We start from the raw sequence: 21,504 nt of genomic DNA, 5'->3' as shown, positions 1-21,504 counted from the left end.
TGGCCGAGGGCCGGCTGCCTGCTTCCGTCCGCGATGCAAGCCGTCGGCCGATGGGTGCCGGCCACTAATGGCGAGGATGGGGGGGGGGGGGGGGGGGGGTTGTCCACTGCCGGCAAGGGCGGCCGTGGTGGCGCTGTGGTTGAGGAGCGGCGACCGCAACCATTGTTGAAACAGCGGCCATGGCGATGATGTCGTCCGGAATGACGCTGGCCACAATGGTGAAGATGCGGCCACCAGTGCCAAATTTGTGAAGACGATGATGCCGTCCAATGGTGGCCAGTGGGAAGACAAGGAAACCGTCATCGATTTCAAAGAAATGTAAGTGTCGTTCCTCTTGCCGAGTGCCTCTGTCTTCTGTTGAATTCTCGACGAGTTTCTCTCTAGCTTTGTTGCCTTCTTCCTGCAGGAACTCGGCGAGTTCTGTTCTGGTGTTCTTGCCATGGTAGTTCTCATCGAGTTGTCTTGTCTCGGCGAATTGTACGATTGCTCAATGGAGAGCAAAGCGTGTCTGATAAGGTGTTAGAAGTGGAAGTGAATGGAATGGTTGATTCTCATTGATTGGATTGATTACATATATATATATATATATATATATATATATATATATATATATATATATAAGTACAAAGGGCATGGTGTCTCTTGGGATTGGCCCCTTCGAGTTGGCCCATTCGGAGTGGCTCCTTTGTGATTAGTAATTTTCTGATGACATCCTAGTGATGTCATTAAATCTAATTAAATAATTACAGAAATTGATCACTATACTAATTTCTTCATAACAAGCCTCTACTGCATATATATTTATATAAAGGAAAAAAACAAGTAACAGAGTCTAGTTCAAAAGGCCAAAAACTAAACTGAGAAGAGTGGGAAAGGAAAAGGAAGCTAAGAAACAAAAAAGGTTACAAAGAAAATAAGAATGATTACAGCTGAGCTTCTAGCCATGAGGTCATAGCCGCTTGAGAGGACTGTTTTGCTCTAAGTACAACTAGAGCAAATTCTGATTTAAACCGTCTTCTGACCGAGTTCAGGGATGCTGCAATTCCTTTGAAGTTACTTTACCAATTTATCTCCAACTATAAATATCTGCTTTGGTTTAAGATTCCAGAGGCATTTAAAAAAAAAATAAGTACAGGATCACTTCAGTTTTGGTCACTATAGCTTAAGCTATTTGGTAAAATTTGACCAGGGTCTACTCCGGAGCAGACAGGGTTGCCGCATTACATAAAAGGAAATGAACCTTCCTGCTCTGCTCACAGACTTGCTCACCAAATGGAATCAGGAGGCCTACGTCATGCCTCGCATCGAATTATTTATGGTACTCCTCACCCTGCTGTACTACGTGATGTTCGTGTTGTCTTTTGGTCGTCTTCGGGTTCCACAACTGTTTAACTTCCTCGACGCGGTCTGTGACTCCATACTGGGGTACGCCATGGGGGTCATGCAAGCTGCACCTTTCAAGAACCAGTTGTACCCAATCTGGGGCCTTGTTCTGGTCAGTTTTCGCTCTTGTGTCAGCTGGATCTCCAAATATGATGCATACGTTGAGTTGAGAAATGTCCTCAAGCTTTTTGCCGTGGCTTACATGTATTTAACACATGGGTCCAAGGCAGGGCGCGTCCCATTCTGGATTTTATGGGGTTTCCTTGTCCTGAAGAGCCTGAATAGAATTTTGAGTGGTTATCTGGTATCCAAATCCTTGTGGCATGGCCAGAGTTCAAAACTTCTTCAGGAGTACATGGATGTCTTTACACCTGATACAAGGTGTAACCCTGAAACAATGGAAGGATACACATATTTGGTATACGAGGAGTCAAAGAAAAACATAAAGATCAGGAACAGTTCCATTATTAGCAGCTCAAGGTCACTGGTTACCTTAGATAAGATTTGGGAATGTGGCGACCCACTGCTACGCCGCCGCATCAACAAATGGGGGAACAACGCCAAGGATATGTGCTTGGCGTTTGCATTGTTTCGGCTACTCCGATGTAGGCTGGAAGGAGCAACACTGCATGAGGGGGCTGTTTCCACAACCCGAAAGCTTATATGCTCGCGGATTCCCACTGATACTTGCGATGAGGAAGCCCTCGTCGATAATGCCGAGAAGGCATTTGGAGTCCTGAGAATGGAGCTTGCATTCCTCAGTGCCTACCTCCACACTGGTTTCCCTATGGTCTTCTGGAAGGGGCTTCTCTCGCTCGCCTTTGCCCTCCTACAATGTGTTGTGAGGCTGAGCATGGTTTTGTGGTTGGCGGAAGACTATTTTATACAGTGGTTTAAGCCCAAATTCTTTTTTCAAAAACCAGAAATTACAATTACTGGAATAGCAATTGGAGTGGTCTTTGCCTTGGACTTTGCGGAAGCTATGATGTACATCTTCTCACGCTGGATGATGTTGCTGTGTACATGCAAGTACGTGAATGGCAGCAAAATATATAGACACTTCATTCGTCCCTTGGGATCTGTTCTAGTGTTGCTTCCGATGATATCAGACATACATATAAACCAGTACATCTTTCTTCAATCATTCAACTACAGTGCGTGGAGGTGGAAACTGGTTCACGCACTTACTATGGGAGTTGTTGAAAGCAAGAGCGATGGGACAAAACTCAGTGGTGCCATCAAACTTCCCCAGAACGTGAAGGTCAAAGTCTTTGAGGCACTCGGCAGGCTCCGCTCCATGAACCTAGAGGTGCATCATCTGCCAAGAGACTTCACTCCACTGCATGCAGCTGGTGACTCCCCAGAGCGCTACTGGTCGGCTTGCCTTGAGCTACCAACATGCTCCTGTGCCATTCTTGTCTTGCACGTTGCAACCAGCCTCTGTCAGATGAAGCTCACCCAAGACCATCCCATGGAGTTGAGCAAAACCGGATGCTTGCGCTCCTTCCTAGCTAAATGCCGCCGCCCTTCCAAGCATTACCTGTTGGATGAAAAGTCTCTTGATGGTGAACTCAGGACTAACTATGAGGTGGCAAATAGCTTGTCGCGGTACTGTGCATATCTGCTTGTGTCCAGGCCTGATCTGCTGCCTGATACCATTTTGGTGTCCAAGGTGCTCATGGAAAAGGCTGTTGGACATGCTCGTGATGTGCTTAAAGACTGTGACGACTCATGGCAGAGCATCTACAGCAAGCTCATGGAAGTGCCACTGAAGGAGCCCTCAGTGCAAGGCAGCCATCAAAGGAAGCTGAGTGTAAGCATGGTGGAGGAAGGAGCAAAACTGGCCACGAAGTTGATTGACCAAGAAAAGAAAGAACATCGCTGGGAGATCCTAGCAAAAATATGGGTTAGTTTACTTATACACATTGCCCCCAGCTCCAATGCAGAAGCACACACCAAAGATGTCAAGACCAAACGTGAGTTCATAAGCCACATCTGGGCACTGTTTTGCCACTGTGGCATCGAGAAGAGCGAGCTGTGGCAGGAGTGTGCAGGATCAAGGAATGATTCTCCTGGATCGTCTCAACAAAACAATGGTGCTGCTGTTACCGGAGTTTTGCAAACTGCTGCCTCTGCTCCACCTGGCACTCCACCCGAATGCCAGGCCAGTAGTGTTTTCTGTGATCTTGAGGGTGGCAAAGACATACTAATTATCGAGACCAGTCCAACCCTGCAGGGAAAATCTTGATCACATTCTTATTTTACATTCCCAGCTTTGAATTACATTTACATGTCAAATGTGACATTCAAATTTTGCACTTGTGATTGTCAATGGTGGCATGTTCGAATATGATTTAATGTAACACCGTGTGACATGTGCTTCTCTACAGAGCCTTGTTGCTGATTTGTGTGGGTTATGATTGTATTATTCTGCCATTACGCTGGCCTATGGTATAAGTGATGGTTATTTCTTTCATGGTTGTGCATTAATCTCTGTTTGAGAGGAGTTTATTGGGTGTTTACTATCTTTTCATGTGACTTTGTGAGGGAGGTTAGATGATGGGGTGTCAGGACCGTTACAATGTTCTGTGCGACTGACTGTTCTGAATCCACGAGATAGTGGTGTAGTATCTGCACAGAAAACACAAAAACTTATTCAATCACTAATAGGGGCATGGAAGTCTTGTGTCCATATGACCACTGTGAAGCAGTAAAAGATGTAATCTAGGCTCAAATTCTTTTGAGCGAAATGATGGAGCTGGAGCCACAAATCATGGCTTCACGCGGCTCCGTTGAGCTCCTCCATGTCACCTGCCCCCTCCCACCCCTCACCCCACGCCCCGCGCGCATAGCACCTCCTCGTGGCAGCGGGTGCAGGGGCCGGCGGGAGCTCACGGCTGTGGCCGGTGGGAGGAGGTGCGGGCGGTGGGAGGAGGAGGCGTGGGCGGAGGCAGGCATGAGGCCGTGGGTGTAGGGGCTGGTAGGAGCTCGTGGCGGCGGGTGGCGGGAGGCGGCGGCGTGAGCGGAGGTAGGCAGGTGGGAAGGAGAGGCGGCGGAGATGGAAGGAGACGGGGATGACATGGAGGTGGGGGCGAATAGATGAGGAGGAGAGGAGGAAAAAATAAAAGGAGAGGAGAATAAAGGAAAGGAAAGGAAGAAGAAAAAGGTAAAAGAAAAATATAGGAAAGGACAATTCAGACATTTTACAACCTCAATCCAACAGGTTAAGCCGTTTTGGCAAATATTTTTCAAAATGACTCTAAGCTTCTCCACCAGAGGAACCAGAGCCGGAGCTATTTTTAGAGTAGCCAGAGCCCTGCCAAATAGGCCCTCAATACACTGCGAGTGTTCTTAGGAGATGGCAGCGTTCCCTACACCATGGCAGCAGTGGCGCCGCCGTGCAAGACAAAGGAGGGAGAACGAGAAACAAGAACGAGGTGAAGAAGAAAGGGAAACAAAAAGCGTTCTCCCTGACATGGACCTACCCTTCCTCTTCTGTTTTTCTTTTTGTGTGTGTATATGTTCGTGACCGGTTTGCTGTTTACACCTCTTGGGCTTCTAGACTGTACCTGGGCATGATGATTTTCTTGCCCATAAGATGAGTCATTAACCTCTTATTCTTCATAGATTAGTTCTTGCCAGCAAAGCCTTGAAATTCATAGCAGTGTACTCAAACTATCAGATATGATTTGGCAGTGTTCTCAACGAGGATCGGATCAGTAACGCACCGACGCCGCTGTAAAGAGAAACACGCAAGTTCGTGCACCTCCCTATCTATCGTCGGCCCCTTTTGAATCTTTATGTACGTGCAGTGGCTGGTTCGTGTGTATCCGGCCATGGTGTTGAGTCATTAATTATACTCTAATCCATGCAACGAACACCAGAGTTATATTCCTGTTGACTGTCTTGAGAGTATTTTTTATATAAGACTCAATGACTAGATACACGTTTGTTTTTTAGGTTTAATTGATGCCAACATTAGCACTGGTTGGTGAAACCATGGAATCTAATTTGCAACCACCAGATCCTAGAGAACGTAGAAGGCAACAGGATAGAGATCGATATGCACAAATGTCTGATCAGAAGAAAGGTGAAGTACTCAAAAAGCGTCGTGAAGCCCGTCGACAAAAGAAAGCAGCCTCTCTTGATATTCAGAATCACTGTCCATCAATTACTTTTCAAGACAATGAAAAGGATACAGAGCAACCAGTGTTAATAAATTTACAAGCCATGTCAAATACCGACAAGCCAGGCCAAGAAAGCATAGTGGATTGCGTCCAAACACTAAATTACTCTGCTACAGGTATATACTTATGACTTATCTAATTTGATAGAAATATTTCCATACATAAGAAAATAGTATAGAGCATATGCAATACATATTTATAGGAAAGAAATTAGAAATTGATGCTAATACCTTATTTATCACTTTTATTCATTTGATATGTAATTCCATTCTAGGAAATAAGTGTGCCTGTCATCCTCAACATTATGCTAGCTTGTCAGTGGAACAAGAAATAATATCCAAGAAACTCGAATCTAGACGTGCAAAAGATAGAGCACGTTATGCAAATATGACTTTGGAACAAAGGCAAGAAATACGTGATCGTCAAAATGCACGAAATGCTACAACCAACACAATTGAAAAAAGGCGTGCGCGTCAGAGGGCACGTTATGCAAATATGACTTCCGGGCAGAAGCATGCAAAGAGAGACCATGAATATGCACGTCGAGAGTTCCGACGTAATACTTTGGGTCTCAAATCTATTGCTATGGAGAACCCTTTGTATAACCCATCGGATTATCCCTATGTTTGACACAAGCAATGATTCCTTGGTCGTCAATCGAAATCTAAATCCCAATCGAAACCCGGACAACCATCAATACCTCGTACGGTTTGCACATGAAGTGAAAGAGCAAAAAATTATTAATCTTATACAGATCTAGGTAAAATTTATATTACCCGTAGCAACGCACGGGCACTCTGCTAGTGAATTGGTAAATATTGAAAAGGTATTTCTGCACGACTATTACCTCCATGCTAGCCTGTTACGACATCTTTTATATGATAGCACCCAGTTTAGTAGCGCTGGTAATATATATCCATCCTTCCCCACTTATCAGCGTGTTATAATGATGTACTCAAGGATGGACCAAGAAAATCTATTCCTCTATTTCTAATTCTAGGGGTTTGTTTGGTAGAGTTTCATCTGATTCTGATTCTCTATGGGAGTTGATTTTCTAAGAGAAGAGACTTTGTGGATGAAAGTGATTCTTTTTTATTTTCTAGCATATAGACTTTTGAAATCAGGATGGAGAATCGATTGACTGAATTATTTTTTTTAGACGAAAGAAGAAATATATTAGAACATAGTTGAGTACATCGTCAGGTTACAATCATGCTGGAATACAACCTGATCATCTAAAAGTCTTGTATAGTCTAAATTCTCAACTCCAGACCTATATGACACTTCGTATAGAAGGCTGCATAGGCAAACACTCGGCGTGCACAGGCAAACACCCGGCAATAAACTCGAGAATAGAAGCCCAACGAATGGCAGCCAACACTCCTGCAGGCGAAGTAGAGAAACTTCTTCTTTCTTGTGTCTTCCGTCTTCTTCTTTCTGCCACCACCGAAGAAAAAGAAAGACTGATCTGCATATTCTCCCTAGTCCTTCATTGTGGTCAGATCTAACCACAACAAAACAAAGAAGAGACCGGGGAAAATTATTCCATGATGGCGGCATCATCTCCGCCTTGATGTCACCACCCGAAAAACCAAGTCTCCATGTCGTCAAATCGATGAAGTTGATGACGTCGGTGTTGCCCTCATCTTCAACAGATCCGCCATGGAAAAGACAAATCCACCCTGCCCCCTTGCCATCACCGGAGAGGAGGAGGGGGAAATAAATCTCCAATACCAAGAGACTTGGCATGAAGAGACTCTAACCCTAAAAGACTTTAACCCTAGAAGACTAGATCTACTGGAGAAACTAGAAAAAAAACGATGGATCCCCACTCCTTTCAGCCTCCGGGGACCAAGCGGTGTTGGAGGTGGGAGACGCTGGTGGCGGCGATGCTAGGGCGGAGCCGAAAGCCTCGGCAGAAACGAAAAAATCGATTCACAGAATTAGAAGAAGCTATTTTCTCATCTCCTAGCCTCTTAGTTCATTTCACAGAATCAGTAGAATTAGTTATTTTTGAAAAACTGTTTGTCAGACTCCTTTTGGAATCCAGTAGCTCTGCCAAACACACCCTAAAGTGCGGATTAAATCCTTCCTTCTTTTCTACCTTCTCCAGTTTTCTGTCCGTCTGTTCGTGAACGTGATAAAGCCAGACTCAAACACCATGGGCAGGGGCGAAGCCAGGAAAAAAATTAGGAGGGGCTGAAAAAAAAATGCTACAACGACATGGCACCACTACGACACCTCACAAATGACAAATACAATAGTTTGAAGCAGTCTTATATTAAAACATCGATGGACAACGAAAATCACAAAATACATCATGAAAAATAAAGGTTGCGGTTTATCCATACTGAAAAGCCAAATTACGAAACTAATAGACATCACGCGTGACGGTGACACCCATTATTCATCGGAAGAAGCAATCTAGAGAAATAGACATAATTGATTAGTCAAACATATATAGACTTCCAAATTATGAATTTAGAATAGAACAAAGCTTGCCATTAATTTTTTAGGCAATAACATATGACGTTTTTTCATCTCTTCAAACTTCTTTTTGATCTTTTCATTACCAATCTTTCTAAATATATCCTTCTTGTTATAGCATATCATCAAGTCATTGAGCCATTCATCACCCATTTTACTATGCAAATCTGTCTTTATAGTGGATATGGCTGAAAATATCCTCTAAACTGAAGCTGTTGCCACCGGTAGTATCAAGGTTTGCTCAATGAGATGATAAACCAATTGATAAGATGTGTTCATATTAGTCTTGACCATAATTTCAGCAACTTTTTCAAGTTCAATACATCCAAGGAAATTTGGAGTTATTCTAGCACGGTTGACGAAGGATTTAAGTTCAGTTGGCAAAACAGTAAGGTCACCAATATCAAAATCCTTGGCATAAATTTCAGCAAATCTCGCAAGTTTATCCACATCGAAATTAGAGGACTTCCTTGGGTTAAAACAAGCCATACATACTAATAACTCTGAACTAGTTTCACTAAACCGATGATTCAGCTCAGTCAAGATGGCATCAATGGCGACAAGAAAAATCTCGACATGATAGTAATGCATATTTGTTACCTTTTACTTTCTACGTCTAGATATCCATCTAACATTTATTTCCTCATCCATATCTGGCACTTCAATCTCATTCCTCTCAACGAAAGTTTTCACTTTTTGAGTAATGGCTCCCATCCATTTTCCCTCATATCCTGCAAGCCATCTTTCACATCCATTATCAAATGCATTGCTTCAACTATGTCTTGATCTTTCCTTTCCAAAGCACGTGACAAAATATTAGTCATGCTCAACAATTCTATCATCAAATGCAAGATGAACACAATTTTATGTACATTGGACTATTTGTATGCTCATAACCAAAGGACATTACTTCAGATCATTGGACTAGATATTCTGCGCTTGAAGCATTGACATGGGATTTGTTATTTCAGAGAAATGTGAAATCACTAATTGATTCTAAACTGGAGAAGTGCAACAACTTATGGAATCAATCTTATTTCTACTGGGGAGAGATTAATGCAGGAACTCTAAAGTTTGATAGGCCCACGTCTGAGGTAAGTGTTCTCCTTTCAGCAACAATGCGTGTAAAGGAAATTGTATTATCAAGTATAAAGCAAACAGGTTGGCTGTAGCCTTTCGAGTAAACAGATAATACTGGTAATTAATATTAGAAAATTTTCACGAAATTTATAATTGTCACCACTTTGTATTCAGAGGAAATAGAAATAAGAAGATTGTGCCAGTAATTGTCAAGATGTATGACCTTCGCTAACAAATGTAACAGGTGGCCGCACTATGTATGACCTTCGCTGACAAATGTAACAGGTGGCTGCACTAAGGGAGCTCAAGAAAGAAGAATTCATCGAGTTCTTCGATCAGTACATAAAAGTGGGCGCGCCTCAAAGGAGGACATTAAGCGTGCAAGTCTTGGGCGGCAACCATTCTGCAGAGTTCAAGACGGCGGTCACCGAAGCCGATCCGCCCAAAACGTACAGAATTACAGACATATCCGGCTTCAAACGATCAAGGCCGCTGTACGGCTCACTCAAGGGAGGTCCGGGCAGGATCGCCATGGAGTGACAGCCATCATGCCTTATCTTTCATGTACGTAGTGTTATGGCCTGTGCAATATACGCATGAATTTCCGATTCTGAATCCTGCATCAGATTCGATTGCATGATTATTGATGCCATTCTTCACTCATGGTTTTTATAACCAATAACTCACGGCAGCGTGTCACTTTGTCGGCAAATCGGAGCTGTACAAATCTTGTATGTTCACATGTCAGTTTGCGTTTCTTCTGACAGCTATGCAGCCTGTACAATTACGTATCCACAGTGAACTAGAACTAGAAGGAGCACGAGGTGCCGAGAGACCATCACACACAGCAAGTAGTTGTAGTTGTTAAACTAGTTCTTGCTAGCTCACTACAGTAGAGGTAGAGCAACCTAGATAGAATTGTGTGCTATAGTGATCATACTCGTCTAAGGTGGCTTGCCTAACAAGTAGAGCTAGAGAAAGATTTTTTTAATTGGCTATTCCCCCGCCCCGCCAGCCAATTTGGGAAGGCACGTCACAAATGTACAAATTGTTTCTATAATTTAGGAAATCTCAAAATTTCTGGAATGTGGTGACCCAAACAAATACAGAAATGAGCAATCATTTCTATAGTTATAAATTATAATGAAGTAATGGAAATGGTACAAGTTTGAAATGGGGACGGCGAAATCTATTGATGTGGAAAGTAGATTAAAAAAAATTACATCAGCAACTATTGAGTCTACAATACGAGCAGATTAGTAATATGGCGATGAATCAAGTATATAAATTTGTTAAGTTTTAATTATAAAAAATAAAGATGGTTGATATAAATTATGAAAAAAAAGATGAATTACAAATCTAGATGAAGACTATCAAGTGCTGCTAATTGTGAATAATAAAATGAATTTAATCAGAAAAAGCTAAACCCCTGTTAAAAAAAGAAAAGAACGGGAAGAATCAGAAAATAGAAAAAATAAAACTCATGGATGAAAACATAAAAAGAAAGGAAAATATAAGGCGAAAAAGAAAGAAAAAGCTGGTGCAGCTTCTTTTGCTAAGTATTGTTCATCAGGTGACATGGCCCCCTTCTGCAGGCTGAAAAATATAAATCACCGCTCCCTTCTAGCCTGCAGCGATGTTGTGCATTCATTTGCGTTGCTTGCCAAAGCCCTGCCGCACGCTCGTCCCGAAAAGGCTACAGCTTTTGCGCACGCGCCAATGCATTGGGTGGGCTTATTGGGCTGGATGACTCTCGGCCTGCTCAGTTGGTATTCGGTAATGCATGCGCGGCACAGCCACACGCACAGGAGGCCGGGCGCCAAATTCAAGGATGCAAATGTTGGGGTAATTTTGGTCCAGGACATCGTAGAAACATGATATTTGTCAATGAACATCCTTCAAAACTAAATTTGCTGATGGACACTGCTCTTTTAAATTTATTTGCCACAAGACATAGAAAGGATTAAAATATTTATTTCTTTGTTTGGGGAGAGATAAAGACGATGAAAAGTCCATTGTACCCTTATTGAAGTGAATCCCGTATCAGTAGCTTCTAGCTCCTGTATCCTTTTTTAGTTTCTATACATCTTGCGTTGGATATGACTGCCACGGTGGCAAGAAGTGGCGTTCACTGTTGCAAGACCAGCAGCCCCAGGAAGGCACCCGCCGCCGGAGCTGCTGGTACGCCGCGCGGAGCTGCTGGTAACCACCAGGAAGAGTTCGGGAGCAGCGTCAACGACGGTGCCCGGACACTGATTCTGCTGTTCTAGGCTCCGGTTCAGCCTCGCCCCCGGCGGCTGGGCCCCTGCATCTACGTCGGCACCGTGGCTCCTCTGCGCCGGCTCGCCTCCAAGGATAACCCGAAGATGCGCACGCTGCTGGCGGAGACCGGCTCCATGCCCCTGCTCACCGCGCAGCTCTCCACGGCCGCGGGCGTGGACGTCGCTGCCGCGCTCCTCAACATCTCCATCTCCGCGAAGGAGCAGATGGTGTCCATGCCGGGCCTCCTCGACGCAACTGTCGCGCTCCGCACCGGCGCCACCGTGCACAACCTCCTCTGTGATGAGGCCCACCGCGCCGGCATCGACGCGAGGTGGCCGCTTTTTTTTCCCAGCCGTTAAACTCCGCCGCCGAGTCCTCCGTTCCACACGGTAGGGTGAGTGCGACCGAGGCAGCGCATAGGGTGGGGAGAAGCACCATGAGGCCGGCGTGCCGTGCACGGAGGTGGGTGGCACAAAGGCCAGCGCAGTGGCGCGCGGCCATAGCCAACGGTACGGGCGGAGGCATGCCACAGCCGGGGCTGGGCAGGCGGATGCGTGGCGGCAGCCGCAGGGGAGCGCGCGGAGGTGCCGCAGTGGCCCACGCGGGCAGGGGCGGATGTATGGCCGCCGCGAAGGCGAGCGACCGAGCGGCCATGGCGGCAAAGTGGGGAAGGGGCAGACGCGGGGCCGTGGAGAAGATAGGCTGATTTAAAAAAGAAGAAGAAGAGGCTGACAGGTTGGAAGCAATGGTGGGTTGGATGGGCATTTTTGTCCATTGACTATTTTCTCTCTCCCCTCTACTCTAAAAAATCATTACTTTATTAGTTTGGTGTCTTGAAGCAAATATTTGTATTTGAATGATGTCTTCTAGCAAAGACAAATTTGAATGGTGTCCACTAGCAAATATTAACATTCAATAGTGTCTTCTAGCAAAATAGCCAGGCCATGAGCGTCGTCAGGGTGCCACACGCTCTGCGCGTTCTGGCTAAGCACCACACAGACCACCAGGGTTCGACGACATGGACTCCAACCACAACCAGAAACAGAAAGGCTTCAAACCACTTATTTAAAAAAAAACAGGCCATTTCTTCCTTTTCTTTGGTCACCAACCAAAGATACGATTCTTCTTCTGACTTCCTCTGTTGGCAGTAGTGGCCGCTAGCTGGAGGGTAAGACAACCTGAAACGACTGACATGGAAGAAGAAAAAATAGTACCTACTAGGTAGAACCTACCTTTGCAAGGGCCGGTTGTCCAGTTTCATCAGCATTAAACGAGTGGATAGGCCTAAATAATATTTTATTTTAAAGTAAAGCTTTGTTTGTTAAAAAGTTACCACGTGAGAATTACAAAGGGGGGCTCTTCCTCTTAGAAACCATCGAATCCCCTTCTTTTGAGAACGTATCGAGTAAAATAACCAGTGTTAATCCCTACACTTTTGAAAATTTTATAGCTACTCAACTTTTAGTATGTCTTTTTTGGGAGATATCAAAATGTGCACATTCATTTTGAGAAATATTTTAAGGATAGCATAAATTTTTACACTTTTGAAATACATCCTAATAAGAAATAGTAGTCAATGTCGCATCTCAATTAGCACGTGTTGACGCAAAATCTGGTCACACACTCGAACGCGCTAGAACATGCAGCAAAGATAGTCAAAACAATCAACACCAGCAGCCTCTCTGTGCAAACCAGTCACACCGGTTATGCGGACCGGTCAGACCAGTGCTCCAGGGAGACGACGAAAATCTAGAACCAAGAGCTCGGGAGGGACCCCGTCGGAGCTAATGGAGCTAGGGTTGCTCTGAGGTCGGCAGACCACTCAGAACATCATCGAACGCCGTGGAGACGAGCGAAGAATAGAAGATGTGGTTGGAAAAGTTAGGATTCGAAGGATAAAAAGTAAAGGTAATTGTGTGAATCGATTGGAATTACCGTCAATCGGCCGTGGCCTTTTATATATATAGGGTAGGGAGGTCTATATCCATTAAGAGTCGAATACCTAACAAATCCCGTACCAAATACAACTCCTAACTCGGATTGGGCGTTTCGGACCGGTCTGACCGCTCATGGACCGGTCTGACCGGTCAGACCGGGGTGCAGATCTTTCGAGAAGCATAACTTCCTCATCCGGACTCTAAATTGAACGTTCCATATATGCATTTCGATCATCTCGACGAGATCTACGCAACGGTGCAATCCAATTGACAATTTGACAAACTGTACTTGACCGGTCTCACAGGTTTAGGTGACAGATCTGATCGGCCTTTCCAGATTGTCCAGAAAACCTGAACAGTGCTAATTTTGGGTGTCAATATGTGCCCCCTTGTTTCTTGGTAAAACTTGCGTACCAAGAAATATCTCTCAAAGCCCAAAACTGCACTGAAACAATATGAAGCACCTACACACCAATCATGTCTTCTTCGAGGGCGATATTGCATATCGGCCATGTCATCAAGTGCAAGTGAGACAAGCCTGAGTTTATATTACCTCGACTCTAAATCATGTTCTTCAAAGAAACTGCTTGAGTATATTTAGTAAAATAATTTGTAGCAAACTAGCAATTAACACGAAGCAATGCACCTTTGAGGATGAAGGATTAATCTGACCAATGAACTCCAATCCTCAACTTTGGAAAGGCCATAGTTTGATAATAGAATGCATCAACGCAATTTGAAATAGGGACGGCGAAATCTATTGATGTGGAAAGTAGATAAAAAATTACATTAGTAACTATTGAGTCTACAATACGAGCAGATTAGTAATATGGCGATGAATCAAGTATATAGATTTGTTAAGTTTTAATTATAAAAAAATAAAGATGGTTGATATAAATTATGAAATAAAAAAGATGAATTACAAATCTAGATGAAGACTATCAAGTGCTGCTAATTGTGAGTAATAAAATGAATTTAATCAGAAAAAGCTAATCCCCTGTTAGAAAAAGAAAAGGACGAGAAGAATCAGAAAATAGAAAAAATAAAACTCACGGATGAATAACATAAAAAAGAAAGGAAAATACAAGGTGAAAAAGAAAGAAAAAACTACGTGCGCACGGGTTGGGTTAGGAAGGGACGAGGTGTCGTCGCGTCGAGTGGTGTGGTGTGGTGGCCGATCCATGGCGGCCGCGCGGCGCCCATGCAGCCACGTGCGCGGCCGCCCGCGCGTGCAGAGAGAGACCACAGACCAGACAAGGCCGACACAGCGGATCGCCCGCATGAAGTGCATCTAAATCGATAGATGCTGTTAGATTCATGGGCTTGATCCATATAAATAATTCTAATAAATCTCAAAATCTCATTAGCGCTAAGAGAAGGTACACCATCTATTAGTCCTGTATTGCTAATGGATGAGGGTGTAGGGGGTTTGTCTCCCAATAAATACGGATCACCTCCCTCATAGAAAAAACACACCATAGATCGCTATACGTGAAGTCCCCTAGGTTTGGAAATTCATAAGAAGATCTAATCTGAGTTAGGATTTTTGCCTTCTCTTGCTGCTGTGCCGCCACCATAGTCTTCTCCATCCCGAGCGTCGGCGTGCACCGGCGAACGGGAGAGTAGGTCTCCGGAACCATTCGCCTTTGGGATCCTGCACCGGGAGAGGGTGAATAAGATTTTTGGGAAGCGCCCGGCACGACTGCTCAACGATCTTCGCCACGGCTCGTCCTCCGTCCAAGTCTGGTGCTGCGGCGTATCGTCGCCTGCGACATCGTCTGCTGCACTCTGTTCGTACAACCACCGTCGTCCCGTCTGCACCGTTCGTCTTTCCAAAGGAAAAAGCTCAGTACGTACGCTGTTGTTTAATTCAGTGTTTAATCATGTTTTCTAAGATCATGATTCTTTTGCGTTTTGCGCGTCTTGCTACTAGTATGATAGGTTTGTTCATGCTAGTTCTAATCATGATCAATATTTATTTATTTCGGAATTTAATCAAACAATTGCCTAATTATTCAACAATCCAAAAATCTTATTATAAGCAATCTGTTGATTTTACTATAGCTGGTTTTGCTGATGCACTGAGGCTGGACAAGTTTACCGGTGCGCACTTCAAGAGATGGCAAGTCAAGGTCCGTCTCTGACTTACTGTGCACCATGGATGGGATGCAAGGCTTGGTATTCCAGAAGAAGATCATTCTCTTGAGGAGAGGAGAAAGTTCACGGAAGCTAATACCATCTTTGTGGGATGTGTGCTAAGTGTTCTGGATAATCGTCTGGTCGATGTATACATGCACATCACAAATGCAAAAGAGCTGTGGGATGCATTGGTTGCTAAGTATAATGCAACAGATGCAGGCAGTGAACTGTACACCATGGAGAGTTTTCATGACTTCAGGATGGTGAACAACCGTTCTGTTGTGGAACAGGCTCATGAGGTACAAGTTCTTGTCAAAGAGCTCGAACTCCTGAAGTGTCTTTTACCCGACAAATTTGTGGCTGGATGCATAATTGCAAAGCTACCCTCCTCATGGAGGAACTTCGCCACTACTCTGAAACACAAAAGACAGGAGATATCATTTGAAAATCTGGTAGCGTCTCTTGATGTTGAGGAGAAAGCTTGGGCTAAGGATGCTTCTGAGAAAGGAGACGAGGGTAATTCTAGTGCCAACTTGGTACAGCAGAACCACCCACGCAGCAAGAACAAGAAGGCAGCCCACAAGCCTGTCAAGTCTACTACCTTCAAGAAGAAGAAGAATACAAACGCCAAGGAAGCTTGCTTCACATGCGGTAACACTGGACATTTTGCAAGAGATTGTCCAAACTTGACTGCAAGGGAAAGGCTATCATGGATCAGGAAGATCCAAGGATGTCAACATGACAACACTGGGAAGCACTGAGGATGGGTACGGTAATCTATCTACTGTTCTTTCAGTATTTCAATCCATAAGTTGGTGGTTTGATACATGTGCTAATGTTCATGTATGTGCTGACATCTCTTTGTTTTCTTCTTATCAGGTCGTCCAAGGTTCAAGCGTGCTGATGGAGAATGGGTCACATGCTTTTGTTCGTGGTGTTGGTACGATAGATCTAAAGTTTACTTCGGGGAAGATCGTGCAGCTGAAGAACGTGCAGCATGTCCCTTCTATCAACAAGAATCTAGTGAACGCCTCCCTTCTGAGCAAGGATGGGTTTAAGGTAGTGATAGAGTCCAATAAATTAGTCATGTCAAAATATGGACAATTCATTGGTAAAGGCTATGATTGCGGAGGCTTGTTCCGCTTTCCCCTTGCAGATTTTTGTAATAAGTCAGTGAACCATATTTGCAGTGTTGTTAATGATGATGCGAGTATTTGGCACTCTCGTTTATGTCATGTTAATTTTGGCTTAATGTCTCCATTATCCAGCATGTGTTTAATTCCGAATTTCACCATTGCCAAAAGGTTCAAAGTGCCATAGTTGTGTGCAATCGAAGCAACCTCGAAAGCCTCACAAGGCTGCTGAGAAGAGAAACTTGGCACCTCTCGAACTCATACATTCTGATCTGTGCGAGATGAATGGTGTATTGACAAAGGGTGGAAAGAGATATTTCATGACGTTGATTGATGATGCATCAAGATTTTGCTATGTTTATTTGTTGCAAACTAAAGATGAAGCGCTAGACTACTTTAAAATCTATAAGACTGGAGTTGAAAATCAACTAGAGAGAATGATCAAATGTTTAAGGTCAGATCGTGGTGGTGAATATTTTCCCAAAAATTTTGATGGATTCTGTGAGGAATATGGTATTATTCATGAGAGGACGCATCCCTACTCACCCGAGTCAAACGGGGCTGCTGAGAGAAAGAACCGCACGTTGACTGACTTGGTTAATGCTATGTTAGACACTGGTGGTTTATCTAAAGCATAGTGAGGGGAGGCTTTACTGACTGCGAGTCATGTCCTGAATAGAGTTCCAAACAGAAGTAAAGAGCAGACTCCGTATGAGATATGAATGGGGAGAAAGCCATCGCTTTCTTACTTGCGCACGTGGGGGTGTTTGGTGAAAGTCAATGTACCAATCAATAAGAAATGCAAGTTGGTACCTAAAACTGTGGATTGTGTCTTTCTAGGATATGCTTAGAGGAGCATAGCTTACAGATTTTTAGTAGTTAAATCTGAGGTACCTGATATGCATGTTGATAGTATTATGGAATCTCGTGATGCAATATTTTTTTGAGAATATATTTCCTATGAAAGATATGCATAGCACTTCTAGATCTTCTTCTGAGAAACTCCTGAACATGTTGCCTCTACTGATATTGAGACTTCTGAACAACCAGTTGAGTGTGAGGAAATTCTTGAGAAGGATGATAGTGAAGCTCCTCAAAGGAGCAAGAGACAAAGGGTTGCAAAATCCTTTGGTGATGACTTCACAGAGTACCTTGTGGATGACACACCCACTACCATAGCTGAGGCATATGCATCTTCAGATGCAGATGATTGGAAAGAAGCTATCCAAAGTGAGATGGACTCGATTCTATCCAATGGGACGTGGGAACTCACTGAGCGACCCTATGGTTGCAAACCTGTGGATTGTAAATGGGTGTTCAAGAAGAAGCTTAGGCCCGATGGTACTATTGAGAAGTACAAGGCTCGGCTTGTGGCCAAAAGTTACACACAAAAAGAAGGCGAAGACTTTTTTGACACGTACTTACCAGTTGCTAGACTGACTACTATTCGAGCACTTCTTTCCCAGGCTGCCTCGTATGGTCTTATCATTCATCAGGTGGACGTAAAGACAATTTTTCTGAATGGAGAGTTGGATGAGGAGATTTATATGGATCAGCCTGATGGATTTGTAGTGAAAGGTAAAGAAAGTAAGGTGTGCAAATTGTTGAAGTCTTTGTATGGCCTGAAACAAGCGTCTAAGCAATGGCATGAGAAGTTTGACAGAACTTTAACTTCTGCGGGCTTTGTCATAAATGAGGCTGATAGATGTGTGTACTATCGCTATGGTGGGGGTGTAGGAGTTATATTGTGCTTGGATGTGGATGACATACTGATTTTTGGCACAAATATTGATGCGATCAATGAGGTCAAGTCTTTTCTATCAAAGAGTTTTGATATGAAAGATCTGGGAGAAACTGATGTGATTCTGAACATCAAGCTAATTAAGGGTGAGAATGGGATTACTCTTTCGCAGTCTCACTATGTAGAGAAGATTTTGAGACGCTTTGGCTATGAGAATAGCAAGTCTTCTCCAACTTCTTATGATCCCAGTGTGATACTCCATAAGAACAAAAAAATTGCGAAAGATCAGCTGAGATACTCTTAGATAATTGGTTCACTCATGTACTTAGATAGCGCAATGAGACACGACATATCTTTTGCTTAGAGCAAATTCAGTAGGTTCATGTCCAACCCGGGTACTGATCATTGGCATGCACTTGAAAGGGTTATATGCTATCTAGTTGGTACTATGAGTTATGTGATTTACTATTCTGGGCACCCTGCCGTGCTTGAGGGATATAGTGATTCGAACTGGATATCTGATACTGATGAGATTTATGCCACGAGTGGGTATGTGTTTACCCTTGGAGGTGGTGTAATATCATGGAGGTCTTTCTAACAGACTATTTTGACGAGGTCAACCATGGAAGCAGAACTTACTGCTTTGGATACAGTCACTATTGAGGTAGAGTGGCTGCATGAACTCTTGATGAACTGTGACAATTAAACGGTGATAGTCAAAGTGAATAATGCTAAGGATAATGCAAAGTCATCAAGACATGTGAAAAGATGACTGAAGTCTATCAGGAAGATGAGAAACTCCGGAGTGATAAGTGTGACTTATATTCAAACAGACAAAAACCTGGCAGATCCCTTTACAAAAGGGCTATCAGGGAATGTGATAGAAAGTGCATCGAGGGAGATGGGTTTGAGACCCATATAGTTGCCATAGTAGTAACCCAACCTATGTGATCGGAGATCCTGTGAATTAGGACCTGGGAAGAACAAGCTATTGGTTAACTGAGGAGAGTAGTTACTTTCTAAACCCTCTCTAGGCGAAGATGCAATACTCTCAGATGCTGTATGGTAGGTTGACTATATGTCTTAATGTGTTTCTGTTGGCTTGGTTAAGCAAAGATGCTGTCCTATAGAGTATTCTTGAAAGAGACACACCTATATGAGCCCGACTATTAAACGTCGTAGTCTATGAGACTTGGGTAATCTCTAGTAAGCTCATGAAGAGACCAAGGAGTATGACGTATATGCTCCAACCGCGGAGTAGGCTACTGGCAGCCGTGTACTGGTTATGACTTCGAGTGAACCTTGTCCGCACCAAACTTGCAATTCAAGGCGTAGTCCATTGTTCAAGTTGTGGATAAGTGTAGCTTGGAGCTCTAGGTGAGAGTTCAACTTAACAGTCCTCACTAAAACACTGGTATATCAAACAGTAGTGAGAAACAGGCAAAATTTATAAATGGGTATTTGAGATCTGGTGGAGGATTGTTAGATTTATGGGCTTAGCCCATATAAATAATTCTAATAAATCTTAAAGGCCCATTAGCGCAAAGAGGAGGTACACCATCTATTAGTCCTGTATTGCTAATGGACGAGGGTGTAGGGGGTTTGTCTCCCAATAAATACGGACCACCTCCCTCATGGAAAAAGCGCACCATAGATCGCTATACGTGAAGTTCCCTAGGTTTGGGAATTCATAAGAAGATCTAATCTGAGTTAGGATTTTGCCTTCTCTTGCTGCTGTGCCGCCATCGTAGTCTTCTCCATCCCGAGCATCGACGTGCACCGGCGAACGGGAGAGCAGGTCTCCGGAATCTTTTGCCTTTGGGATCCTGCAACAGGAGAGGGCGAATAAGGTTTTTGGGAAGTGCCCGGCGCAATTGCTCGACGATCTTTCCCATGGCTCGTCCTCCGTCCAAGTCTGGTGCTGCGGTGTATCATCGCCTGCGACATCGTCTGCTGCACTCTGTTCGTACGACCACCGTTGTCCCATCTGCACCGTTCGTCTTCCCGAAGAAAAAAGCTCAGTACGTACGCTGTTGTTTAATTCAGTGTTTAATCATATTTTCTGAGATCATGATTCTTCTGCGTCTTGCACGTCTTGCTACTAGTATGATAGGGTTGTTCATGCTAGTTCTAATCATGTTCATGATTTATTTATTTTGGAATTTAATCAAACAATTGCCTAATTATTCAACAGTACTAATGGCAAGTTTCGATGATTAATGACAACCGTATGCGACTAACGTGTGTTTTGAAGGAAAAATAAATGATTGGATTAGTCTCATATGAAATGTGAAAGGAGACCCCTCAATTCGAAACAATCACAAGTGCCAAGGACTAAATTTCAAAGATTAAGGACCTTTCTAGTCTCAAGTGTCACAAGGAGATGAAGGACACTTAATTTAGCTAGGTTTTATAGTTTCTAGTTCTTGACCGTACTATTAAGAGGGGTTTTTTAGTTAGTAGCTTGACCAAAATTGAGTTGGCCTTAGAAACCTTGCACACTCACTCAAAAACAGCTCAAGATAGTCAAAAGAAGTCAACACAACACTTGGAAGAAGAAACAATCGAAGTTGAAATCAAATCCAAGTCAATTCAGCTAAAATTTACCGAAGAAAAACAGTAGCACCGGTTTAACCAATGCCTTAGCATCGGTGCATCCGACGCTTAACAGAAGATCTGATGCCCTGTCGGTCTATCTCTTCTGGATGCAAGCAGAAATCAAGTCTACATACTATATAGCACCGGATGAACCGACGGTCTCAAGCTAACCACCGGTGTAATAGATGTACTTTGTTCCAAAGAGCATGTTTGGTGGACCTCAACTCGTTTTCAGCACTGGTTGAACCGACGCTTTAGAAACAACCATCCGTGCATTGGATGTACTATGTTACAGAGAGCTTGTTTGAGTGGATCAGAGAAGCACCGGTTGAACCGATGCCCCATCGGAGCATGCACCGGTGCAATGACGCAAGCCTGTATACTGTGTCAGAACCCCCAACGGCTACTATTTGGACACAGAGAAACCGATTGAACCGACGCCATCAAGTTCTAATCTGTCGGTTCTTCCGATGGTCATGATTTTTCTGCAGTGGACTTCCAACGGCTATGTGATCCTCTCCACTCTATATAAGGGCATCCCTGGCTCATTTCAGCAT

General features: G+C 43.8%; 1 protein-coding gene across 1 annotated transcript; it reads left to right on the top strand.

Moving 5' to 3' along the window:
* Window positions 1–1,234: 1,234 nt before the first annotated feature.
* On the top strand, window positions 1,235–3,631 carry LOC120645696. The gene has a single exon (XM_039922457.1). It carries the CDS (start codon window positions 1,235–1,237, stop codon window positions 3,629–3,631), a length of 2,397 nt encoding a protein of 798 aa, XP_039778391.1.
* Window positions 3,632–21,504: the final 17,873 nt, after the last annotated feature.

The sequence above is a fragment of the Panicum virgatum genome, chromosome 8K (assembly GCF_016808335.1).
Source record: "Panicum virgatum strain AP13 chromosome 8K, P.virgatum_v5, whole genome shotgun sequence".
In the NCBI taxonomy this organism is placed as follows: Eukaryota; Viridiplantae; Streptophyta; class Magnoliopsida; order Poales; family Poaceae; genus Panicum; species Panicum virgatum.
Note: the sequence above shows the minus strand (reverse complement) of the source record. Positions and strands in the feature narration are given on the sequence as shown.

Coding starts and splice junctions, on each gene's coding strand:
- LOC120645696 (XM_039922457.1), top strand. CDS start 1,235: ATGAACCTTCCTGCTCTGCTCACAGACTTGCTCACCAAATGGAATCAG.